Source organism: Hyperolius riggenbachi, chromosome 3, assembly GCF_040937935.1.
Source record: "Hyperolius riggenbachi isolate aHypRig1 chromosome 3, aHypRig1.pri, whole genome shotgun sequence".
Taxonomy (NCBI): Eukaryota; Metazoa; Chordata; class Amphibia; order Anura; family Hyperoliidae; genus Hyperolius; species Hyperolius riggenbachi.
This window is the reverse complement of record NC_090648.1, coordinates 200,818,267-200,841,932: the sequence shown is the minus strand read 5'-3', so window position 1 is coordinate 200,841,932 and position 23,666 is coordinate 200,818,267. Positions and strand designations below refer to the sequence as shown.

The following is a 23,666-nucleotide window of genomic DNA, read 5'->3' as shown; positions in this document are numbered from 1 at the left end:
GGAGGACTAGTAGATGGATAGGCTGGTGACACAGTCACCTAACTGCCTTAACGAGGACGTCAGCCTCATATGTTTCCTATAAAATGTGTTGTTCTTTAATTGGAAAGGGTTAATATGTGTGCTGAGTTTGTGCTCAAACCCCCAATTACTGGTGTATGTGTGTTTTCATTGCATTGTCTATACAGTACCAGATGGTCCAGCACTTGGCAAAGGCTGTGTGGCCTGAAATGTGCTGGCCTAATATGCTATATTACTGCAAAATCAATAAAAATTTAAAGATTGGAGAACCTTTCGCACATCAAGGATTGAGCCTGGATTGGATTACTGTAGTTACGTTATTTGACATTACTCTAGAGGGATTATGAACTTCTAACAATTTTCTGTGACTCCCCGCATAAAGTGATTGGCACTTGAGACCCGCAGATTACCCACTTCGTTTGACCCCTATTGAAGTAACACATGCTGTGCGATTACTGGATAACGTGCAAGGTGTACAATAGCTGTAAACCATACTTTATTGTACTGTATGCTTCACTGTATCCGACACATTGCACTTCTACAGACCCTAAATAAAACATATTTTGGTTCATACTTTGGATTAACTCCAGAGATCAGCAATTCCAAACTTGATATATACCCTGATTTCAAATCTCAGATTTCTTCCCTAGCTGCTGCGTCTGCCAATTTTGAGATCCTGGTGTTTTCAGCAGAATTTTTTTTTATCCATTTAGGCCTGGTGCACACCAAAACCCGCTAGCAGACCTGCAAAATGCTAGCAGGTTTCGAAACGCTTTTTCTTATATTTCTGTAGCGTTTCAGCTAGCATTTTGCGGTTTTGAGAAGAGTTTTTGGTGTAGTAGATTTCAGATATTGTTACAGTAAAGCTGTTACTGAACAGCTTCTGTAACAAAAACACCTGCAAAAACGCTCTGAACTGCCGTTTTTCAGAGCGGTTTGCGTTTTTCCTATACTTAACATTGAGGCAGAAACGCATCCACAATCCAAAAAATGCCTCACCTCGGGAGTATGCGTTTCTGCAAAACGCCTCCCGCACTGGTGTGACCCAACCCATTGAGATACATTGACCAAGCGGATCCGCAGCCGCAAGCGGCTGCAGAAACGCTTAAAAAGCCGCTCGGTGTGCACCAGCCCTTATAAAGGAACAGAGGGGACATTTATCAAGAGTGTCTGAGACAAAATATTGGTATGTTTTTAGAAATACGTGCAGAACTGTCTCAGATATCTTAAGAAATAACTGCACCGTGCAGTTTCCTTCTAAAACTGTTGTAAAATAGGAGTTAGGGAGGTATCTCAGACAATGCAGTGTGTGAGAGAATTGCCGTTGCTGAGGTAACCAATACATCTGTTGTATTGCATCAATGCCCAGCACTGGAAGGGTTAAGCACAGAACAGCTTCACAGGACACCTGGCAGCAGGGGGGAGGAACCCTTCACCCTAGCCTACTCTGCTGCACTATCTGTAGAACTGCTATTAAGCACTTCATAATCTGCAGCAGTTTAGGAATGGATTTGCACTTTTCTTAACTGTAGTGCAGTTCTAGAAATTCACACTAAACTGTCACTATTAATTAGTATTTGAGAAGTATCTTATTATCATGCAGAACAGCCCCCCCCCCTGCTGGTTGGAACTGTTTAAGAAGAAAAAACTGTTGGTAATTGATAAATCTGGCCCAAAGTTTCTTGAAATACACTATAGAAATACCAGAAATGCAGTGCAGAAAGTGTGTTAGAATAATGCGACCTTTTACAATTCAGAGATGGGAACATGCTCGCTCATACAGTTTTATAAGAGAAGTTAAATTAGATGATAATACAAGATTGCATGAACATTTAATGTAAATAGTATGCAGAATCGGATTGGGCCAATCAAAATCATCAGAATGTGCATTTCATGGACCCAGCTGCAAGCTGCATACAATTTGCATTGAATTTGCTTTGTAGGCTGGAATTCAGCATCACTTTGACCTCCTCCACTTAGTACAGACTTTTCATGGATCATGTCAAAACAGCAGACATGTAAAATACAATCATTTTCTGTGGTAACAATAGCATCTACATTGGTCAACAATAGCACCTACATTGGTCTACAATAGCATCGACAATAGTCAACAATAGCATCTACATAACTAGCATCTACATTGGACAACAATAGCACCTACATTGGTCTACAATAGCATCGACATTGGTCAACAATAGCATCTACATTACTAGCATCTACATTGGTCAACAATAGCATCTACATTGGTCAACAATAGCATTGACAGTGGGAAAATAGCATCAACATTGGTCAGCAATATCATCTCCATTGGTCAACAATAGTATCTCCATTGGTCAACAATAGTATCTACATTGGTCAACAATAGCACCTGCAATGGTCAACAATAGCATCTACATTGGGAACAGCCGCATCTACATTGAGAGCAGTCAGCATCTGCAATGGTCAACAATAGTATCTGCAATGGTCAACAATAGCATCTACATTTGTACTTTAAACACACAAAATGGTACAGTGGTTGTGTGAAATGGGGACCCCCGGTCTGTTAATATGGGGAGGAGGGCATGCAGGTACTCCTTTTTACTTTAAAGAAGGTATGAAAAATTAAATAATGAACCTGTAATCCTCGAAAGGTTCCTGCATCTCATCTTCCCCAAACACGCTCCATTCCATGTCGTTGCTTTCATTCTGCTCACGTGTCTGTGGCTCGGAAGTAGGCCTCATCCTCTTCTCATCTGCCAGAAAGTCTTGTAAACCTTTATGCATCTGATCTGTGGAAACAGTAAGAATTGCGGGGTGTAATCTGCAAAGCATCTACAAGGTTTGGGCTGTTTGATGTGAAGCCTTCTCTAAAGACAGTACATTGTGCTGATTGCTTTGTGTTCAGCTGCTCAAGCTGTACAGGAGGAAAAAAAAGAAACATCTCTTATGAAATCATTGTGACACCAGGGTAAATTAATGTCAGAATGAATATGAATACCCACGCGAGAGATGCGATTAAACAAAGTGAAATGCTTTATCTGAAAGATATTTTTATTTGAAGGTCTCGGAGTATACCACTAAAAGAATGTGAAGAGGGCAAAAAAATCCCAGAGCAAGATATGTCACAGCTGATGTTATGTCTCAACCGGAGCCCGATTTTACATCCTAGCTAATCAGGTGGGTGACACGGTATTTGGTTTGTTCTTTACAAAGATTGTCGTTCTGATATATTTTCCTAAATGTAGGTCATGTCATTTTTTTCAGTGTCTTTGTGAAAACAAATGCTTAGTGCTCACCATTCCACTGCACATTGGGCTGACAAAAGAAATGTTCCCTTGGTTTTCTATTCATTTCCAGTCAGTGCCCCACATGACCACTCTCATGACTTGCGATTGGCTGAGTAAGGGATTGATGCCAGCCATACACCCAGTCAGGAAGAGGTGAGGCAGGCCAAACATTTGGCAATGGCAGAGAATATCAATTTAGGTAAGTAATATATGGCTATGCAAAGCCATGTATTACTGTCAACTTTTTTTTATTTCCACTATAAAAACAGGAATGTTCATTAATATAATTGGATATATAATGAATTAGCCTCATATTTTCAGTATTGCCCTATATATTACATTATTCTTGTTTACCTGACCACAGCTTGGCATTTTGTACAGGGTGACAGTGCAGGCAGAAAAGAGGTATGGTAGGCAGTGAAAATAAAGTATTTGAAGTGAGTATACTTAACTGGGATATTTGAAGTGTGTGTGTGCGTGTGTTGGGGGTGGGGGACTTGGATCTAGTGGCTGCATATAGTGTATTTGCTGAAGCCTCTGTGTTTAATCTTTAAATGATAGGTGGCTTTGCAGATGGGGTAAAAAGCGGTTCATGCGGAGAGCTAGGGTCATGTTTCAGTTACAGTGCTGGTGGCAAAGATTTTATGTTTTAAGAACTGTGCTGGCAGAGAAGAGATTAAAGGGAACCTGAAGCAAGATGTATATGGTGGCTGCCATATTGATTTCTTTTTAAGCAATACCAGATGCCTGGCTGCCCTGCTAATCTCTTTGGCTGCAGCAATGTCTCAATTCCATGGATGGAACAAGATGGAAGCATGGAAAAATCTCATCAGATTTTTATCAGAAACATCCAATCTACTAGATTGTACAGGGTGTATGGTTGAAAGTATTAGAGGCAGTTGATCAGCAGTTTAAAATTAAATAAATATGTCAGCCTCCATATACCTCTCACTTCAGGTTCCCAAGCAACTCCACTGAGGATGTCACGTGTAACTTAGCAAACTTGGAGTACAAGAATTAATAAATAATCTGCTGCTAGGTGACTGCAATGTCCCCTTGTTTTATATATACAAAGGTGAGCACTGAAAACGTAGGTCCCATTCACACTTAAAAGCGCAAAACGGTAGCCCTTGGCTACCATTTTGCACTGGTGATTTTTCCAAAATTAACGTGGAAAAATCACTGGTCAAATACACGTTCTTCAAGTGAACGCAATTAGTGCTTTTATAGCATGTTAATCGCGATCAGTCCTGAATCACCAAAAAATGCAGGTAATGCATTTGCCGATTTCCACGAATCGCCCACGATCTGTGGCAGTCGTGGCAGTGAAATCACTGCCATATACTTATCATTGTGCTAGGCCTTTAAAAAGCACTAGCGATATGGTGATTAACGGGAACCACCCGCTAATCACCCTAGTGTGAATGGGCCCTTATGACGTAGTAAATTAACAGCTGTGCAATTTAAAAAAGACTCTTGCTGTGGATACACCATCAGCACCAATCACAACCTCTCAGCCACCCTGAATATAATGTAATATAAACCTGGTGAAAGTGTCAAATACTAACCACATAACAGCAGACAATGGTTGGTTAATCCACATCCAGGACTGCTAAATCATTTATGTCCCCCCCTTCCCATATAACAGAACAGGCTGTTCCACTGCATCCAAGCAGCATTTATGTACGGCTGTTCCTAAAATTGTCACCCAGAGTGATCACCAATCTGTAAAGCAGGTCTGACTCTGAAATAACAATAGTTTCAAAGGAACCTGGCCTGCTATGCTAAAATGTCTGAATTGGATAGCAGAATTACTGGTAACTTGACATTTAACATTTTAACTAGTAATAATATAGGTCAGTCTTGTAATTTAATGTACCAATATGCCATTCCATGTATACTTTAACGCAGGATTTCTATGGTTACAGAGTTGTCTTGAACTTCCTCACTACTTTGTTTTGTATCTATGGAGACAGATGAATGAGTCATGACTTCCAAATGTAACATATACACTACGGAATTGTAGAGTATTGAGTGAACCTATTATTATTATTTTTTTACACAATCTATCTTGCATTATAGTAGCAGACATTATTGTAATTAATTACAATTAATAATTACATAAATTACAGTGCCTTTTTAACATGTTTGCATTTGTTCTCTGCAGTGCCCTCTCATCTCTTTACACTGCTATAATTGTTTGTATCATTATTACAGCCTCTCTATGGATACATGCACTGTGCTGAGGTTAGCTAGGTGACTTTGTAATGCTGTGGGACAGGGTGCCACCAGAAATGTTACAGATAACCATGCAAAGATGCTATATTTATATGTTGTTTATGTGTTGATGCACTCTGCAACAACAGCAGGTAGCAAAAGTGCATGGGAAGAAACCAACACAAGACAGCCAGGTTTGGTCTTATGGAACGGGGTGCAAGAGAAGAGACTGGGGGACAATATGACACAGAGACACAGAACATTTATATTGTGCTTTTCTCCTGGTGGACTCAAAGCACCAATATGGAATCAAGGGTCCTAGATTGTTGGGCAGAAAAAACGACAGCCATTTCAGAGAATCTGATGCAACTTAAAGAAACTCCGACCAAGAATTGAACTTTATCCCAATCAGTAGCTGATACCCCCTTTTACATGAGAAATCTATTTCTTTTCACAAACAGATCAGAGGGTGCTGTATGACTGATATTGTGGTAAAACCCCTCCCACAAGAAACTCTGAGGACCATGGTACTCCTCGCAGTTTCCTGTCTGTGAACCTCATTGCATTGTGGGAAATAGCTGTTTACAGCTGTTTCCAACTGCCAAAAAAGCATGCAGCAGCTACATCACCCGCCAACAGTAAAAATGTTACCATGTAATAAATGTCGGAATGTAAATCAGGGATTTAAAAGATTTTACAATGGGCAAACACTGACTAAATCATTTATACAAAATTATTGTAAAAATGAAGCACTTTTTTTATTAGATTATCTTCACTGCAGTTCCTCTTTAAGATCAGAATAAAGGATAGGAAAATATTTTTTTAATTATATGTATAATGTTATTTTATTCCAAACTGTAACCCGTTACAAAGGTGGGGGAATAGGATGCTATGGCAAGGACTGCTATTAAATAGAAGGTCTTGTCGACTACATGTGGATACAGTGGTCCTGGGTCTAGTGATGTGAAATCTGAAATTACCCTGGCACTGCAGATCTGTGTCTTCTGAACAGTTTCTTTTGGTCCTAATACATTTACCTTTTGGGGTAGCTTAAATGATATGGCTTGAATTGCAGGACCGGGCCGGTAAAATCAAATTGCCTGCCCATGGTTTGCAATAGGTTTTGGAGACCATATTGCTAGATGAGGCAGAGACCTCCAGATTCTAGAAGCACATCTAGAAAACGAATTTCCATAGGATAAGAGGTAGAAGTAAATGAGAAATTGAGAGAAGCTCCACATCTTCGGGGAAAAGAACTCCGGAGGAGTAAAAAAAAGTTGTGGATAAGTAGATACTCAATGATAATGATCAAAAAGGCCTTGAACAAACAATCATGTGTTAAAGAGTAACTGTCAGGCTGCAGAAGCTAATTTAAACCTCTATTCTCCTGTGTTAAACAGTTTAGAAGGAAGCCCAAAAGCAATTAGTGAAGATAAAAATCTCAGTTACCTTTGATGTGTGCTTATCAGCAAGTCTGTTATTCTTAAGAAGACGCAAGCCGCATACCATACTGCAAAGCATTCTGGGGCTCTCCCCTCGGCTGCTAATGAGACGTTACAGCAGCTTGTAATCGCGTAGCACTGATAAATCTCGGGCAGACTACACTGCAGGAGTCAGCTATTGTTCCTAGCCACATGGCTCATTAATATTCACTGCACACTGTGTTATTTAGTACAAGCTTATCTGTGATCAGGAAGCAGGCAGGACATGACGACACATTTGACAGAAAAACATGGAGCCTGCCATGAGCTGTCAGGAGCATCTATCTCTGCATATACTATATACAAATTCTGTGAAATCCAAACGTGGACAGTGAAATGCATATGTAATGTAAGTACAGCCAATCTTTAGCTACTGATATATGTGTTTATTTTCTCTGAGACCTTATACCTAACAGCTCCTCTTTAAGTACTTAACCAAATGATGTTGAACTAGCTTCCAAGGTGGAAATGTTTGTTAAAAGAAACATGCTAGCCTAGCCAGATCAGGTGGAGTCCATTTCTGCCACTCCCCGCTGCTCCTATGCCCTGCAATAACCAACTTTAGGTTAAAAAACAAACAAACATGGCCATGACCCCTGGGGTCATGGCGCTGCAGCTCTGGTTCTATGTGTCTCAACACAGAGCACAGAGCAGGTGTTAAGCTTGGAGGTGTAATCTCCACAGTCAGCATACCACATAAGCTGACGTGAAGGAGGTACACACACCAGCACAAGGGATCAGGATATCCCCAGTTTAGTGGAGGAGAGGACTGACTCCAATAGGAGATTGTGGTGCACAGAGCCGGTGCAGATCCGAACAGCCACAAACAACACTTTCGTAATAACGTCTCAGCGCAAAGTAGCGCTGAGCGCATAAACCAGGACTGAGGAGATCAGGACAAGTAGACAGAATGAACGCTTGCTAGCTAGCGGCTACTTAGCGACAGCAAGCGTCCAAAACCAGACAGACTGGAATGAGGCAGCCAATGCGTTGCGGCGATGGCGTGCCTCACAAAGACAGGACAGGATAGACAGGAAACAGCAGGATCAAGATAGATGAACGTAACACAGATAAATATACAATAAGTATGATTTCCTAGCGTATTACAATTACAGCTATCAATGAAACTATTTGTAACGTCTGACTAACATATGTATATATCGGCAATGAACCGATATATGACATAAGCAGGAACTCTGACTAAGACTGGAGTAATACAGGGGACAGGACTCAGAAGGATTCGCTATCTCTTCGCAAAGATGAACGCAATCCACAAACAGGACCAGGAACAGGATACTACCTCAGCACGGGTGCTCACGATACGCGCAAACTACCAAAACGTGCTGGAAGGCTGACTGACTGAACACAGGAAATAAACAGTTCGTGTACGTATATATCAGCGACACTGATGTATCAACGTAACACGAATACAAGAAAATAACAAAATGCGCAAGTATGCGTATATATTGGCGATGAACCAATATATGACACAAGACAAGCAAGTAACAACTTCTAGAACAAGAGCAGAACTAGGAGGACTTCGCAGGAGTCAGCGCAGTCCACACGGACCAAGAACGAGGTGGGGCACGAGCAGAGTAACAGACTGAATCTGAGACTATGGTAGCCCGTGAGACATTGCAGGAAGCAGTTCTTTATACTGAGGTCATCCAATGGGAGCAGACCTGCAGATTCCCACACAAGTGAATGGTAATTAATCACAGGCTGATAGCAGGAAAAGGCAGACAATGATATGCAGCCTGCAGGAAAGGGACTGCCCCTCCACTGCAGCAGACAATGTCTGTTTACACAAAAGCATATTAAACTGTCATTAACCTCAGAGCGACTGCAGATGGAATCAGCAACCAGTTCAAGTGCAAACCAAACTATGCAAGCAAATGCAGTAAACGCTGCAGAAGCGATCATAACAGTACCCCCTCCCTTAAACGCGGCCTCTGGACGCATATAAAAACTGACATATTTCTCCTGAACCACCCAAACCAAAAAATCAGAAGTGGGAAATCCAGCAAACTGATCTGACTGAAAATTCATGAAGGTCGGATCAGCCCGACAAAACCAAATTCCCGAATCAGTCTCACCAAAACTAGACCAATTGGAACCAGAACCTACCGAACCATGCCCGTCAGCACTACAAGCCTCAGTGTGACACCCATCAGAACCACGACTTCCAGAAAACAACCCCAAGAAACTCTCTGAGCGATACCCACCGCCTTCCAAGGACCGTCCAAAAACGCCAAAGCCTTTGCAATGCCCACCGGAACTGTCCTTACCAACACAAAACCCACTGTTGAACCAGTCCAAGGTACCAGGACAAGTTTCCTCAGAGATCTCCCAGAACACTTGGAAGCTCCAAAGAGATCCCCACAGGTCAGAACGCCCCTTAGGCTCACATGGAGAACCATAAAGAACCCCTATGGAACCCAGGGCAACTCCAGAGTCAGGGTCACAAGGACAAACATCAAGATCAGGGCTTTTAGGGACCAGAACCATCTCCGGGCATGCAGGCCAACCGGCAACATCAGAACATGTCTCCACTAGGGAAGCACGTGAGCACGCTAACACAGACACATCTGGGCACTCTGGCATACGAAGCACATCTGGGCACACCGGCACAAGAGAAACCTCTGGGCATGTCAAGGAACTGCGAACCTCAAAGTCAGTCAAGACAGGACCGAAACCAGAACTGGGCAAAAAAAATTCATCATGACTAGACTTCACAGTTACTGGATTCTCACTAAAAGCTGCAGGATCAGACTTAGATGTCGCTGATTCCAGCAGGGTTATTAACAAATCATGTTCAGGGGCATTTACAAGACAGGGCAAATCTTCTGATGTATGCACTGAACTAGACAAGGTTCCCATAGCTTCTTCTGGACTAGACAGAGACTCATCAAATACACTGGATTGGAGCTCATGAAGGGCTGCAAAACAAGTCAATATTGCAGCAATCCCCACTGAACTAGGCAAAACTGAGAAACTCACTGGACAGGAAGGGGACTCTGGAACTACTGCCACACCGGGCAGAAAACCAGAATTTTCCAGGATACAGGGCTGGGTTTCAGGAACACTCATCAGACCGGACTGAAATTCTGAGATTTCTATTATTTTGACCAGAGAATCAGAATTATCCATGTTACAGGGCAAGACTTCTGAAACATTCAGAGGACAGGGCTGGAGTTCCTCGGCTGTTACAACACTGGAGAGGGACTCAACATTGGTTAAATCAGACTGTGTACAGGGCAAGGTATCTAACACAATTGCTGACGAGGACAATATTTCAATGGCTTCTGCTTTGCTGGGCAGAAATTCACCAAGTTTTATTAGAGCAGACTGTAATTCCAAAACAGCTGCTAGACAAGTGAATATTACTGCAACACCAACTGAGGTAAGCATTGCCTCAGACCCTTCTGCTAGAGGGTTTGAAATATCCAAAGTACTGGGTGAAGCATAAGACTCTGCGACCACAGCTTCACTGGACAGGATCACTGAACAGTCCATATTGCAGGGCAAAACCATGGAAGCACCTGCTGGACAGCATAATGATTCTGTGACCTGAGTTTCATTGGAGAGATCTACTGCACAATTCATGGTACAGGGCAAATTTATTGGAACATTTTCTGAACAAGGTAATAATTCTGCGATTTCAGGTTCACAGAGCAGATGCTCTGAGCTATTCACGAACCTAGAGCGAGGTGTAGAAACAGGAAAATCAAGACACAATGTTTGCGCATCTGAATCACCATTCAATTGTAAAATTGGAAAATTCAGATGCTGGGGTTCTGAGGTTTCTGGACAGGATTGCTGGGACTCGGAAACTGATGTAGTGCATCTATTGGCATCTGCTGGATCAGACAGGAGTTGAACTTTATTAACACGGGTAATTTCTGCAGAAGTGTTTGCAGAGACAGGCAAGATTTTTCTGGTGTCTGTTTCACTGAACAAAGACTCATGAGTACTGGCTAGGCTGGACTCAGAAGTCAGCAGGACCTCTGAAATCTCTGCTGAGAAATTTGTGCAGGGCAAAGTTAAGAAAGTATCAGTGGCTTCTGTTTTACTGGGAAGTAACACTGAGTTATTCATGGTACAGGGTGGAGTTACAGGAACATTCACAAAACATGGCAGGGACTCAGTAACTGGAGAAGTGGGACAGTCTCCAATTGACAGTGTGTCTTCCCTGGTATCAACTGATTGAATCGCATAAAAATCGTCCAAAATCATTTTCCACACATCGATCAATGGAGCCACAAGGTCATACCCACACACACCAGTTTTTATTAGGTTATAGGCAGACTTAATGCATGCATTCAATACTAATTCACTTTTTGCACTGTAAAATTGACAAAATGAACTTGAATCATTCTTCCATTCATTGACCAGAGCTTCCATCTCTCCTTTCTCAAATGGAGGATTCCAAGCATACTTAACAGGCAGATCACAGTTTGCTAATGTGGTTTTGGCAGAAACATACATTGGATTATTTAGCAGGCGATTGGCAGATTTCTTATTCCTAAGGATCTCCAATACCTGTAGCAAGTGTTGAACTGTAGTGTATGCAAATTTCCCTTGCTGCACGAATAAATTGATCTGTTCAATACTCTGTAATAAATCCTCATAATCATACTCAGATAATTCTTTTAAACAAAAATCTTTATTTTCCCTAGCCAGTGATGCAAGTTCATTAGTAGTTTCATAAGTCCATTTAACTCCCCTGAAAGACAATTGCATTTCATTATCTGTTAATGGCAGAATCTCATTGCAGGTCTGATGCGCAGTCGCTAACGATTCTGCAGATTGGACACGTTTCTTAGAACGTTTGCGTTTTGCCTTTGACCTTGCTGTTTTTGGTGATTTATTCAAAGCTGCAGGAAAATTATCAGTAACACTTTCTGCTTGCTGATCATTTTTGCAAGCAATTGAAGGAGCAGCTGATTGGCCTGCTGCCAGGAGTTCATTAAGAGGAAAAGGCAATGGATCTATGCGCAACCAATTGTGAATTACAAAAGCTATAAATTTCAAAGGACTTTGTCTAAACTGAGTGTGATCTAAGACATCGATTGCCCAATCAAAAAGTTTGCCCTTAAAAAGAGCACAAACGATCCAATCAGACCAGGTAGAAATTGCAGAAGCCCGAAAGTCGGGATTGGCCAGAACTTTAACCAATTCTGATATAAAATTGTCTGTAACTTCAGGACCAAGCTTTTCAAATTTTTTAAAAGAACAGGACCCCTGACAAACAGTGTCATAATTTCTGGAAATTCCCCCCACAATAGGGATTGGTAATGGGGCTACCATAATGTTAAGCTTGGAGGTGTAATCTCCACAGTCAGCATACCACATAAGCTGACGTGAAGGAGGTACACACACCAGCACAAGGGATCAGGATATCCCCAGTTTAGTGGAGGAGAGGACTGACTCCAATAGGAGATTGTGGTGCACAGAGCCGGTGCAGATCCGAACAGCCACAAACAACACTTTCGTAATAACGTCTCAGCGCAAAGTAGCGCTGAGCGCATAAACCAGGACTGAGGAGATCAGGACAAGTAGACAGAATGAACGCTTGCTAGCTAGCGGCTACTTAGCGACAGCAAGCGTCCAAAACCAGACAGACTGGAATGAGGCAGCCAATGCGTTGCGGCGATGGCGTGCCTCACAAAGACAGGACAGGATAGACAGGAAACAGCAGGATCAAGATAGATGAACGTAACACAGATAAATATACAATAAGTATGATTTCCTAGCGTATTACAATTACAGCTATCAATGGAACTATTTGTAACGTCTGACTAACATATGTATATATCGGCAATTAACCGATATATGACATAAGCAGGAACTCTGACTAAGACTGGAGTAATACAGGGGACAGGACTCAGAAGGATTCGCTATCTCTTCGCAGAGATGAACGCAATCCACAAACAGGACCAGGAACAGGATACTACCTCAGCACGGGTGCTCACGATACGCGCAAACTACCAAAACGTGCTGGAAGGCTGACTGACTGAACACAGGAAATAAACAGTTCGTGTACGTATATATCAGCGACACTGATGTATCAACGTAACACGAATACAAGAAAATAACAAAATGCGCAAGTATGCGTATATATTGGCGATGAACCAATATATGACACAAGACAAGCAAGTAACAACTTCTAGAACAAGAGCAGAACTAGGAGGACTCGCTGACCCCTTCGCAGGAGTCAGCGCAGTCCACACGGACCAAGAACGAGGTGGGGCACGAGCAGAGTAACAGACTGAATCTGAGACTATGGTAGCCCGTGAGACATTGCAGGAAGCAGTTCTTTATACTGAGGTCATCCAATGGGAGCAGACCTGCAGATTCCCACACAAGTGAATGGTAATTAATCACAGGCTGATAGCAGGAAAAGGCAGACAATGATATGCAGCCTGCAGGAAAGGGACTGCCCCTCCACTGCAGCAGACAATGTCTGTTTACACAAAAGCATATTAAACTGTCATTAACCTCAGAGCGACTGCAGATGGAATCAGCAACCAGTTCAAGTGCAAACCAAACTATGCAAGCAAATGCATGTAATGACATTAGAACTGCTTGGCTTGCAATACCACTGCAGTCAGCAGTAAACGCTGCAGAAGCGATCATAACAGCAGGGAGGCATGGGAGTGGTGTGCCAGAAGGGAGAGAGGTGTACCAGAAGGTATAAGGGCCGGGGGAGAGGCAGAGCTGGCCAAATAGAGCTGGGGAAGAGGTGTTCCTAATGCATGAGTAAGCGTTTTGCAGGAGTGCTTCTCCTGCAAGGGATGCAGTTTCCCCTTGAGTCTGCCGAGAAGCAGCTTGTCGCCAATTTCGAAGAGTCAAATTGTAGCATGGGGGGAGGGCTGAGAGTTGCACATGGGGACACAGATGCATAGCAAAGAGCAGTTTACATGCATCTGTGTTTCATTTGCCCCCCCCCCCCCCCCACACACACACACACACCTTGTCCCATCACACTGACTTGGGTACACATTAAAGGGGAACTGAAGTAAGAGGTATATGGAGGCTGCCATATTTATTTCCTTTTAATCAATACCAGTTGCCTGGCAGCCCTGCTGGTCTATTTCTCTGCAGTAGTATCTGAATAACACCAGAAACAAGCATGCAGCTAGTCTTGTCAGATCTGACTTTAAAGTCTGAAACACCTGATCTGCTGCATGCTTGTTCAGGGGCTATGGCTAATAGTATTAGAGGCAGAGGATCAGCAGGGCTGCCAGGGAACTGGTATTGCTTAAAAGGAAATAAACATGACAGCCTCCATATACCTCTCTCTTCAGTTCCCCTTTAAAGGTCTGTCTATGTGGAATTGAAGAATAGAGGGCAATGACTCCATGGTGTCCTGGAACAATGAGGTGCTTTGGTCTGAGAAAACATGCAGTCCTGGGAGCAGGGCCGGGCCGAGGCATAGGCTGGAGAGGCTCCAGCCTCAGGGCGCAGTGTAGGAGGGGGCGCAGAATTCATTCAGCTGTCATTCCTAATTGTGTTTGAAGCAGAAAGAAATAAGAAAAGGGGATACATGGCAGTGACTGCATGCCAGATAACTAGATATTAAGGTTTTGGGGAGGTTGTGGGCCCTGGGGCGCCTCTTAGTCTAATAGCAATCAGTGTGTGACGGCTGGGGTGGCAGGGATGGAGGGGCGCACTTTGGTGTCTCAGCCTTGGGTGCTGGAGGACCTTGTCCCGGCTCTGCCTGGGAGATAGAACCCCCAAGGCCTGGCCCATTTCAAGTAATTAATCTAGAACCTTAGCAATGTCATTGGTGGGGATGGAAGGTAAAGGGAAGGTAAACAGTGTCATCCTGTAACTGTCACAGAGACTCTGCTCAATAATCAGCAGCATCTAGAACTGCTGCGCCACCCTTGTCTACTTCCTGTATGACAAAAGTGTCATCATGTAGAGATCCTATGGCAACTTTCTGAGAGTTGGTTAAATCAGAGAGAGCTCTACATGCAGCAGGAATGTAGAGCTAAACCAACTCCTGAAAAATGTCCACTGTAAAAGTCCTAGCTTGTGAACGGGATAGAAGTCTGGAGTCCAGAAGCTGGAAAGGACCACATAATTGCTATCAGCCATATGCACTTCCTCAACGTGTAAGTAGGCCTCTCACCTCTTGAAAGCCCCCACTTCAGGAATATGGAAAATGTGTAGTGTGGAATCTTGGTCTTGTGGGGGTTGAGGGTTCCTCAGTGTCCAGAAAGTGCTTTCTGACCATGAGATTTCTGAAAAATGTATTGGCATCTAAAATAGTCTTTAAAGCAACAGAATGGCATGACAGACAAAAACATAGACCCGTAGATAAGGCCTGAACCTGAGCAGGGGTTAGGGAGACATGAGAGAGGATATCTATATTATTAAAGGGTAGATCACTAATTCATTTATTTTTGTGTTTACTGCCTGACCTTCTTGTGCATTTTCTTTTGACTTCTTTTTTGTGTTTTGTTTTTTTTTTTTTACTTTTTCTTGACTGCACTGCATTTGCCTGTTTCATGATTCTTCTTGTCAATATTACTGCAAAGCTCAAAACTACTACTGCTATTAACGGCATAACTGTCAGTTGTTACTTTTAGGTATACACATTTCCTGCATCCTAGGAGGAAGTCTTAGCACTTAGAAAAGTCCTTATGCCTGGATGCTATTTGCAAAGGTAATTAATGGGGAAGATTCTCACCATTATCTGAAAGATGCCCCTTGTGCCAATGTATTGACAAGGTTTGATCACTTGCTGTAATTGCCTTATTGGGTGGGATAAATTATTTGATCTGGCACATCTTTGCAAAGATGCTATTTAATTGTAAGCACAAGCCAGGTGAAGTGGGATTATTTTAAACAGATTAAAGGGGTAAAAAAAATCCCTTAATGGTAGGAAATTATTGTTTGCAGAGAGATGATCATATTTTGTCGGAAGACATGTTTTCATGAAAATGGCTTTTCTGAGCACATAGCCACTTAATAGAAGATGGAGAGTGTTTTATGTTGAATCTTTATTATATTTTTGCTTTATTTGTGAGTTTCTGTGTAGTACTTTATTTGTATTAAATGCATTAATATGTGTTTCTGTTAAGATCATTTGACCTCAAAATACAAGCAACCGTCCTCTACTTAGATGCATGAACTTTAGACATTACAAGCAAAACGCAGTTTGTAGCATTTGTCTAAATGGTGCCTAAATAAAATATAAAGGATTTTTTCCCAATTCCGGTATATAAGGTAATTATCGATTGTTCCCATAATTGGATTGAATATAGAACCTTCTCTCTTCAGATACAATTGAAAAATCAACAAAATTCTATACTCTAAATAACCATAAAATAATTTCAATTCAATCATCACCACATACTGTGTAGTTTTCTGTTCATTTTTAGTGGAAAACTCTGACTCAATGATCGCATCTGGGGAAAGTAATGTACCATCAATGGACACCTTTACAGAGCACTTACTGATTAGACACACTGCAAATAAAAACTGTTTTCGGCGCTGACTAGTCAGACCAGTTCAGAAAGTAGTCAAAAAACTTCCAATGTAGTCACCTGTAGTTTACCAGAGTTCCCTAACCCTGTCCTCAAGGCCCACCAACAGTACATGTTTTGCAGAAAACCACAAACATGCACCGGAGAGGGGGGGGGGGGGGGGGGGGAGGATGGGCAGTTTGGTAATAGTTAGTGTCTCAGTAGAGCTGATGAACTACCTCTGTGGATTTCCACAAAACATGCACTGTTGGTGGGCCTTGAGGACAGGGTTGGGGAACACTATACCATGTTCACAGTGTGAAACACCATCATGTTGAACACACCGTCACAGTTTCAAGACGATGTAGATCCATAGGCAGCATGGTGGCATAGTGGTTAGCAGTCTCGCCTTGCAGCCCTGGGTCCACACCAGGGCGCTATCTGCATGGAGTTTATATGTTCTCCCCGTGTCTGCGTGGGTTTCCTCCGGACACTCCAGTTTCTTCCCAAGTCCCAAAAACAAACAGATAAGTTCATTGGCTTCCCCTTAAATAGGTCCTAGACTACGATACAATACACTACATCAGTGGTTCCCAACCTTTTTGGAGTCGTGACACATCAAACCAAACGTTCAGATCTCCGTGACACGTAGACTAAATGCATGTAATGAGAGACAGCGTTTCCCCACTAAATGCACATAAGAGATAGCGTTTCACCAGTAAATGCAGGTAATGACAGACAGCCTTTCACCAGTAAATGCACATAATGAGAGACAGCGTTTCCCCAGTAAATGCACATAATAAGAGACAGCTTTTCACCAGTAAATGCACATTATAAGAGACAGCTTTTCACCAGTAAATGCACATAAGAGGCAGCTTTTCACCAGTAAATGCACATAAGAGACCTATTTTCACCAGTAAATGCACATAATAAGAGACAGCTTTTCACCAGTAAATGCACATAATGACAAACAGCCAGTTGTCCCCAGTATATGTAGCCAGTGATATATGTGCCCAGTATATGTAGCCAGGGGTATATGTGCCCAGTACATGTAGCCAGGGGTATATGTGCCCAGTATATGTGCCCAGTATATGTAGCCAGGGGTATATGTGCCCAGTATATGTAGCCAGAGGTATATATGACCAGTATGTTTAGCCAGGGGTATATGTGCCCAGTATATGTAGCCAGGGGTATATGTCCCCAGTATATGTAGGCAGGTGTATATGTCCCCGGTATATGTCCCCAGTATAGGTAGCCAGGGGTATATGTGCCCAGTATATGTAGGCAGGGGTATATATGCCCAGTATATGTAGGCAGGGGTATATGTCCCCAGTATATGTAGCCAGGGTGTATATGTGCCCAGTATATGTAGTCAGGAGTATATGTCCCCAGTATATGTAGGCAGGTGTATATGTCCACGGTATATGTCCCCAGTATATGTAGCCAGATGTATATGTGCCCAGTAGATGTAGCCAGGGATATATGTGCCCAGTATATGTAGCCAGGTGCCTCCCCTCCCCCCCCAGGAGGAGAGAGCGAGGGAAGGAGAGCGGCACCTCAGGGTGCTCTCCCTCCCACGCTCTCTCCTCCGGAACGAAGTGCGGTGGCTGGCAGAGGGGCGGAACGTACCTTCCGTGTCTCTGTCTGGTCTCGTCGCCGGCGCGGGATGATTTGCCACTACTCTGGCCTGATCCAGACCAGAGCAGCGGCTGCAGAACCAGAACTTCCGGCCGGTGCTTGGAGCGACACGGAAGGTAAGTCCCGCCCGCTGCCAAGCGCCGCCACACTTAATATCGGAGGGGAGAGCGAGGGAGGCAGAGCACCCTAAGGTGAGAGAAGGGTTGAGATGGCCCCCTTCTCCGCCGCTGCCCACAGCTCTCCCTCCACTGCGCTGCTCCCCTCCGAGAGAGCCTTGACACATACCCGAAGCTGCCGCGACACATGTATGTGTCGCGGCACATGGGTTGGGAACCACTGCACTACATGATACATACATGGACATATGACTATGGTAGGGATTAGATTGTGAGCCCCTCTGAGGGGGACAATTACGTGAAAGACAATATATTCTGTACAGCGCTGCAGAAGATGCCGTTGCTATATAATTATTAATGAATAATAATAATAATCCATCTGTCAGAGCTTTTCACTGTCTTGCAATGAACTGACTCTGACAATGTACGCCTTGTTCCAAAATTGTTGCTGACTGTGCATCTTTTATGATGGTGGTGTATTTCACATGTGGAATAATTACGGTAAGTATTTACACATTTCAGGTAAGCTGGCTTCTTAGATGACTGATCAAATTAGTTTCAGCAGTCAAAGATAAATTCTGATTGCTCACTGGCTCCTGTAGTGGATCACTCCATATTTAAGTGATGGGAAAGCTGCATACTATGGCAGTGTTGAACTGAGGGCTGGTAATAATTGGGCTCTATTGGGCCTCAGCAGTTCCTCAGATTCAACTGGATCTCCCAGCTTGGAAGTCAAACAATGAGAGGGGAAAGGTCAAATAGGCCAAGCCCAAGGGCAGAGCATCATTTAATGTTGAGGACCTGTCAAAGTTCAGCAGGGCACTGTTAGTGGAAGCTTCCAAAAATATCACCTGATCAAACTGATCACTTTTTGAGTTCTACTACACACAAGCAACTCAACAGCAACATTGTCTCCAGTTAAAAAAATGCAACGCTGTAAATACGTTGTAGCAATTCATTGATTGTTGAAGATGCATAACATTTAAAGAGGAACTCCAGTGAAAATAATGTAATCAAAAAAGTTCTTCATTTTTACAATAATTATGTATAAATGATTTAGTTAGTGTTTGCCCATTGTAAAATCTTTTAAATCCTTGATTTATATTCTGACATTTATTACACGGTGACATTTTTACTGCTGGCAAGTGATGTAAACAGCTGTAAACAGCTATTTCCCACAATGTAACAGGGTTCACAGACAGGAAACTGTCAGAATTACCTTGGTACTCAGAGCTTCTTGTGGGAGTAGTTTTACCACAATATCAGTCATACAGAGCCCCCTGATGGTCTGTTTGTGAAAAGGAATAGATTTCTCATGTAAAAGGGGGTATCAGCTACTGATTGGGATAAAGTTCAATTCTTGGTTGGAGTTTCTCTTTGAGGCTCCCTGCGCGCTGCAAATCCGTTTTCCAATTCCGATTTGCAATTCCGATTTTCCCTGAATACAATCAACAGAAAAACTGAGGAAAAAACGCTGCATGCAGTAACGATTAAAAATCGGAATAGGATGTAAAAACCGATTAAAAATCGCAATTGGAATCTCATGCAGTGTGCAGGGAACCTAACTGTGACCTAGAATTAACTCATTTGTTATACTGGGAATACACGGCTCGATTTTGAGCCATTTAGATGGCTCGATTGATAATTTCTGACATGTCCGATCTCCCGCCCGATCGATTCTGCGCTCGATTTTCCATAGGGTACAATGGGAAAAGAAAAACGAATAGAAGATAAGAAAATCGCCTGCATAATCAAGTGCGAAAAACGATCGGGCGCGAAATTGAGCGCGAAAATCGAGCCGTGTATTCTGAGCTTAACACATTGCATTGCATTTTTACTGCTTACCTTTACAGTCTGGAAGGAATCCCGAAAGTAAATGTGGTGAAATCTCCTCCAAAAGGGAACAAAAAGCACAGAATGCACTGGGACCTTTCACAGCAAGTTTATCCAGGAAAATCTCTGCTCTCTTCTTGTTGCTCTCGTAAGAGAGGACTTCTTTATATTCCTCCACAGAGAAGACCTTTTCATAAACGAGGTATGACAGAACTTTAGTCACATTGAGCTCTGCAAGTATCTTCTCCCTCTGATTGTTCAGTATGACTGAGGGCCACTTCTTTGCATCATCTTTCTCTCTTCTCAGCGGCCGTGCTATATTGTGAAAGCAACACTTGGCCGATCTGCCCAGCATCTTGAGTTTGTAGCAGAAGATCTGGAATTCCAGGGCTGCATGTTCCAGACAGGACTCGTCCTCGTGGTGTAATATGCACATAATGAGAACGCAAGGAGCGCAACTACATTCTGCTCTTGTAATTAATTTAATTCTTCTGCCAGAGTGTAGGCCCTCCTTAGACTAGGAAGCACACTGGTTGACAGAGTGCAGTTGCTTAAGAGGATTACTTGACAGACAATAATAAGCCCTTTACAATTCCCAATATATCCCAAACAACATGACAGGTACTCGGGGATATACCTGTTTACTGTACTGTGCAAGATGTATTACTTAAGAAAAATATACTGTATATTTGGGTTATGCTTAACATATATACAAATGCTGTCAACACACCAACATGATAATGAAGCTGGAATTCAGATGTATATATGCTTAACAGACAATGGAGTTTTAATATAGCCAAGAGTACCGGGGTTTAAGTACTTTTACTGCACAACAAATGCAGCATTAGGCGGCCCCTCCCCTATGATAGCGGCATTAAAGACGAGCTGTCAGCCATACTATCTCAGAATAAAAATCCACATATATAAGTACGATAGATAAATACTTCCTCTACTTACATAACATATATATTGCACTGTCCACATTTAGATTTTAGTGATTTTTCTACAGTAAAAAAAGAGAAAACCCTTCTTAGCATTTACCATTTTAACTGTGGCTATGTTGAAGCCAAACCTGATGTCATTTCCTCCCTTAACTCCCCTCTGCCCTTCACTATAGAAAGTGCACTGTCTCAGCATGAGAAATATTGGCCAATCAGAGAGGAACAGAGGTGTGGGAGGGGAATACAGGAGGGAAAGAGGTTTCAGCCTATCAGGCTGCATTAGTTAAGACTGAGGGAAAGTATAGAAGCAAGAAAGGACAACCCAGCATGCCCTGCAACTTCCTTTTTGTGTACCAAATTTTGTGTGTACCAGATAAGAGTCAGGTAAACTGGGCAATGATCATTTATCAACAAGATAAGTAATAGTGATTTTCACTTTTGGATTGCCTGGTTAGCATCCTTATTACTGGTTTACCAGATAAAAATAAAGAATTGATTTTTTTAATTTAAGCCAACAATTACACTTTTTTAAAGGCTCCTATGATCCCTAAACCTGTAGGTAGCAACTTTGGCATGTGTCGTTCCCCTCCTCCAGATAGTGTTAGGTATTTCCCTCCAGGTGCCTATTTTGCTGCAGAGCACTTGCTGCAGAGTGAACTCACCTGTCGGGCAAGCGCGCTCCTTCCTTTCGTTAGTGTGCTTCTTTTTCCATCCCAACTGATGCCTCTTCTCTATTCCCTTCAGGCATGTACTGTATGTACTCACGCAACATGCCACCAGGTCACTAGGACAGAGAAGCCATGGGGAAGGAGATGGAAATATGTTGAAAGGAGGAGGGGCATGCCAGCCAGGTGAGAATGCTTTATTGTGATTACTCTGCTGTGAAACACAACAACTATTAACTTGGGGGGGGGGGGGGAGAGAACTGTAGGCCCATCAGCCCTGAGTAAATGCTCAGTTGGCCCCTATAGATGCGCTGCTCCTGCTACTGTGCAGCAGAAAAGGTGAAACTACAAAACATCATCTGAAGAGCGTAATTGGCTGTAGCTTACCTCAGTTTTGGGTTTATTTAACTTTAAGAAGAACCTAAGCCATTCTTCAAACTGAAGAAAAGCATGTCACCTGAAGGGGAATTACGCAGAAGTACCTCTCCTGGAAGGGACGCCCTTTCCCCATTAATTTCTGGGGGGCTAACAGGGCGCAGGGGGGACCAAAAGCTACGAGGAGGGCACACAGAGGAATAACCTTCAGATGGGAACACGCCTCTGAGTCCCATTTTTACATCTAAAACCTCCTCAGGTACACTTTAACCTTTATTTTCTTGTATGATAAGACCTAGGCATACATTTTGTTCTCAAACACGATCACTTTCACTGTGTAGAACTGTCAACTGATTAGTTACAGTATAGAGAAAAGAGGAAGGCATACAGAAAAACAATAGATGTAAGCACTGGTTTAAAATACCATTAAAGATTTAAGTTGCCTTTACATAGGGGCATTTTTTATCTTGAACGCCGTTCAATGCCAATCAATAAGAAAGTAATTAATAAAATTGATGATTGCATTGTGGGCTTGCCGCCAGCGTAATATTTCCCACTCGAGTGGCTGCAGCACAGCAGGGGTGTTTAAGTAAATGCACATCTTCTAAAATCTGTTTTCCTAGTTCTACAAATCCTTGGAATGGTTCTCCTTAATGAAACGGGATTAACAATAGAGATTATTACAATCCCAGTCTAATTATTCTGCCATTAGTAATCCGTCAGCAAGGATATTGCATATGTTATTTCACCTCTTACATGACAGCTGTCAGGTCTAAGGAACATCTGCAGTTTTTCTTAAATTGGGAGTGCCATCTGGCCATTTTGCAACCGGTCAGTCATGATGGTATTCCCTGTAAGTACAGTAGCTATGGAATCCTTATGTAAGTTATCATTTATATACTGGCTGCCTATGACAATTGTACAAACCAGTTGTCGTCACCTTCTAGGAAAGCTGACTATCAGGACCCGTTCACATGAAATGCACGTGCAATACAAGGACTTCGATTTGATTTTCAAAGTGCATGCTTCTGACGATCGCAAAGGCACCATGATTGGTGTTCTTTTCACACTGCTGTCATTCAGTTTTATAAATGGAAGTGCAACAAATTTCCATAGCAAACGTGGTGTTATGCAATTGTACTATTTTAATATTCTTCAAGTGCTTTTTTTTCCTTAGCGAAAAATGCAAACACATTACAATTGCACCATGAAAACCTGCCCAATCACATTGCAATTGTGCGATCACACCACATTTGCAATCGTGATGGCGATTTTCACTGTGTACAGGTTCTTATTGTGTGCTGAAATAATAGACAATCATGGAAAATTAGATTAAGGTTTTATTAGGTATTGTTTAAGTAGAATTTCAGGCAAAAAGGAACAATAATCTATGTTTTGTAGTGCCTAAAAATTATTTTAGAGATACATGTGCAAATGTGAAGTGGTCATATTTTTGGCCCTGCTGCACAGGGCTGCCAATGGCTATGGCTGTTGCCTACATGACTAATACATGAAATAATGAACACTAAACACAACCAAAATTCAGCAGTCAACCCACACTTAGGGCTTTTACACAGTGGGACGTTGCGTTGCAGGGGACGTTAAGGTCGCATAACGTTCCCCTAACGCAACGCATG

At 42.5% G+C, this 23,666-nt stretch overlaps 1 protein-coding gene and 1 long non-coding RNA gene across 11 annotated transcripts in view; one reads left to right on the top strand and one right to left on the bottom strand.

Annotated features, from left to right (window-relative positions):
• The window catches only part of TJP1 (tight junction protein 1), a 622,292-nt gene extending 601,793 nt beyond the window's left edge, over positions 1–20,499 (bottom strand). For 9 of the 10 annotated variants that reach the window (XM_068275550.1, XM_068275551.1, XM_068275554.1 and 6 more), the window contains exons 1-2: positions 20,061–20,499; positions 2,633–2,786 (exon numbers count right to left, since the gene is read on the bottom strand). In XM_068275550.1, the coding sequence (XP_068131651.1) occupies positions 2,633–2,786; positions 20,061–20,484 (578 nt within the window). In that variant the 5' untranslated portion in view covers positions 20,485–20,499. Of the gene's footprint in view, positions 1–2,632; positions 2,787–5,163; positions 5,225–20,060 lie in introns of those variants that run through there. The other variant, XM_068275556.1, reaches the window with a different exon arrangement.
• Positions 1–23,666, top strand: part of LOC137563291 (uncharacterized) — a 145,866-nt gene that overhangs the window by 117,729 nt on the left and 4,471 nt on the right. The window contains exons 2-4 of the long non-coding RNA XR_011030310.1: positions 3,059–3,174; positions 20,069–20,521; positions 21,734–21,840. This is a non-coding gene — a long non-coding RNA (uncharacterized lncRNA). The remainder of the gene's footprint in view (positions 1–3,058; positions 3,175–20,068; positions 20,522–21,733; positions 21,841–23,666) is intronic.